The sequence below is a fragment of the Pinus tabuliformis genome, chromosome 5_1, assembly GCF_031772625.1.
Source record: "Pinus tabuliformis cultivar Carrire ecotype Pingquan chromosome 5_1, CPIR1, whole genome shotgun sequence".
In the NCBI taxonomy this organism is placed as follows: Eukaryota; Viridiplantae; Streptophyta; class Pinopsida; order Pinales; family Pinaceae; genus Pinus; species Pinus tabuliformis.
Genome location: NC_142305.1, coordinates 27,017,092 through 27,019,322, shown reverse-complemented (window position 1 = coordinate 27,019,322; position 2,231 = coordinate 27,017,092). Strand labels below are relative to the sequence as shown.

General features: G+C 39.7%; 1 protein-coding gene across 1 annotated transcript; it reads right to left on the bottom strand.

Moving 5' to 3' along the window:
• Positions 1-465: 465 nt before the first annotated feature.
• Positions 466-1,939, bottom strand: LOC149163347 (uncharacterized protein At1g66480-like). Its single transcript, XM_089430717.1, has 2 exons — positions 1,135-1,939; positions 466-749 (listed from the first exon to the last, which is right to left on the bottom strand). Exons 1-2 carry the CDS (start codon positions 1,810-1,812, stop codon positions 699-701), a joined length of 729 nt encoding a protein of 242 aa, XP_089286843.1. The 5' UTR covers positions 1,813-1,939; the 3' UTR covers positions 466-698.
• Positions 1,940-2,231: the final 292 nt, after the last annotated feature.

Sequence of the window (2,231 nt, the reverse complement as noted above, 5' to 3'; positions counted from 1 at the left end):
AACATGATTTAGAATTATTCAAACAACATTTATACATGTCCATGACTCTAGAGTTATGTACGCAGTCATGCAAAATATATACATGTCAGATTTAGCTATATGCATTTGATCAGTTTAGACAAGTTGATTAGAAAGAGAAAAAAAAGGTCTGGAATAAATGGAAACGTACATGAAATTGTCATAATAACATTGCGTATAAGCAAAAAAGAGAATAAACAGTAAAATAAATTATTCTCCTTAACTTAAACAACGGAACAAATGAGCAAAAGGGCTACGCATATTGTCCATTGGATGTCTTTTTTTAATTTTTGGAGGAGAACTTTTCTTTGGGCTTGCTTCCAATCGCCGAAATTTTATCAAGAATATTGACTTATTCCAACTATTTTAATTTAAAGTTGAGCAAAACCTAAAATTCAAGTGTGAACGAGCGATTGATAAAGCAATAAACCACACGACACGCGAAGATTGTCAAAGTGAATACGTAACTCAAAAATGCATATTAATTTTGAAGTCCTCATAAACAAAAACACTATCACAGTCTGATAGCGTGATTCACATTACATAATTCTAATTGCCACAGGGTCTTTTATATTATAATTATTTACAACGATTATCGATCTAAGCTTTCATCCTTCTAATCAAACTCTTCCCATCTCTCCGACTTTCGCAATAATGCATATGCGGCCGAAGCGAACTGCTCAGAAAACCTCTCCATTCTCTTGCGCAGAGCTAAATCTGACTCGGTTTCTCTGCATAACATAAAAGCCTACTTTTAATGGAAATTACATGATTTCATATCCAATGATTTCAACAAAATTTAGTAATAGAACTAGAATCAATATATGGTAAGAGTGTGAAGGTTTTCTTAGAGGATATTTAGATGAAATTGTGTATAGGATTTTAATCCTGTAAAATATTTTTGGAGGACACTCCAACTATCATCACCTACTAAAAAGAAAAATGATGACAAATGAAGGACTCTCAGATAAATGATAGAATCAGTTACTTAAGGCTAATGAACTCGTTAGCCCTCTTTTGTGGAGTGTTAATAAAAAAACCTCCAACAAAATTGAAATCCTAGACACAGTTTCATAGGAAAATCCGAGACGCAAAAACTATATTGTAGTTACTCACCCTGGCAGTTTGAATCTTGCAATTGGTTTCTTGCACACTCCGCAGTGCAGGCTTCCATGGCAGACTACCACTATGAGGAACAGCGTCCGCACCCTCTGCCTCTGGCCGGGATTCCGCATTGGTGAGGTACGCGTCCAGAATCTTTTCGGCGGTCTCAGATCCATCCTGGCTTTCAGCCATGAATTTACTAAGCTGGGCTTTGGTGAGACGGATTTTAAGTCGAACGGCTCCATCCTCCGCTCCTGTCTGATTGGGCTGCGCAGAAGGCGAATTAGTCAAAGAGGGATATAGTCCAGCGCGACTTCCATTACTAGCGCCTATGACAGAAATGTCAGACACCGATCTGCGCGCTAGAAGCATGCTTTCTAGCCTCGACTTTGCAGTCATCGATATCTCAGACCTAACCCTAGTGGGCGCACGGTTCGTATTATTGATACCCTTCACCTTAGGCCATTCGACCAGGAAATATAACCTCTTGGGTTGCAGTTGCGTGGATTCATGCAGAGGCTTGGCTCTAATGCCCAGATGTCGAACCGCTTCAGAATCCAATACAACATGATCTGGGTATGTCCTCATAATTTCGTCCACTGTCATGGGCGCCTTGAACTTGATTTCTTGCCCATCTAACATCATGATTTTTATACGTTTATGCCCCCTAGACGGAATGGCGTTCCCCATTTTTCTTTTATGCCCCTCAGTACAACGCAGTTTTGCCCCTCAGTACAACACAGTATCTCAAATTCGCAGATATCGTTTGAGCCTGTAAGGCCGGGTATTTATATCGAAATTTATGGGGGTTTCTTTTTCGATGGAGGAGAAGGGTAGTTTCACACGTCCCAATAGTCAATAATGAACAGCCAAGAAAATCAAAGGCGAAGCGTTCAAGTCAATCCTGAATGATGGCCACAACATCAACTGATATTATCACATGCAGCGCAATAGTTATTCAATTGCAAGTTTGTGACACCGTAACATCCGTTAAGTTGTTCCAACAGTGCTAAACGGTGTAGATATTTCAAAATCTCTGTTAACTGCTCCCACAATGTAGTCCACAAAAGCCAAACCGCTCCCTGCAGTATCCAATCACCATCGCGATA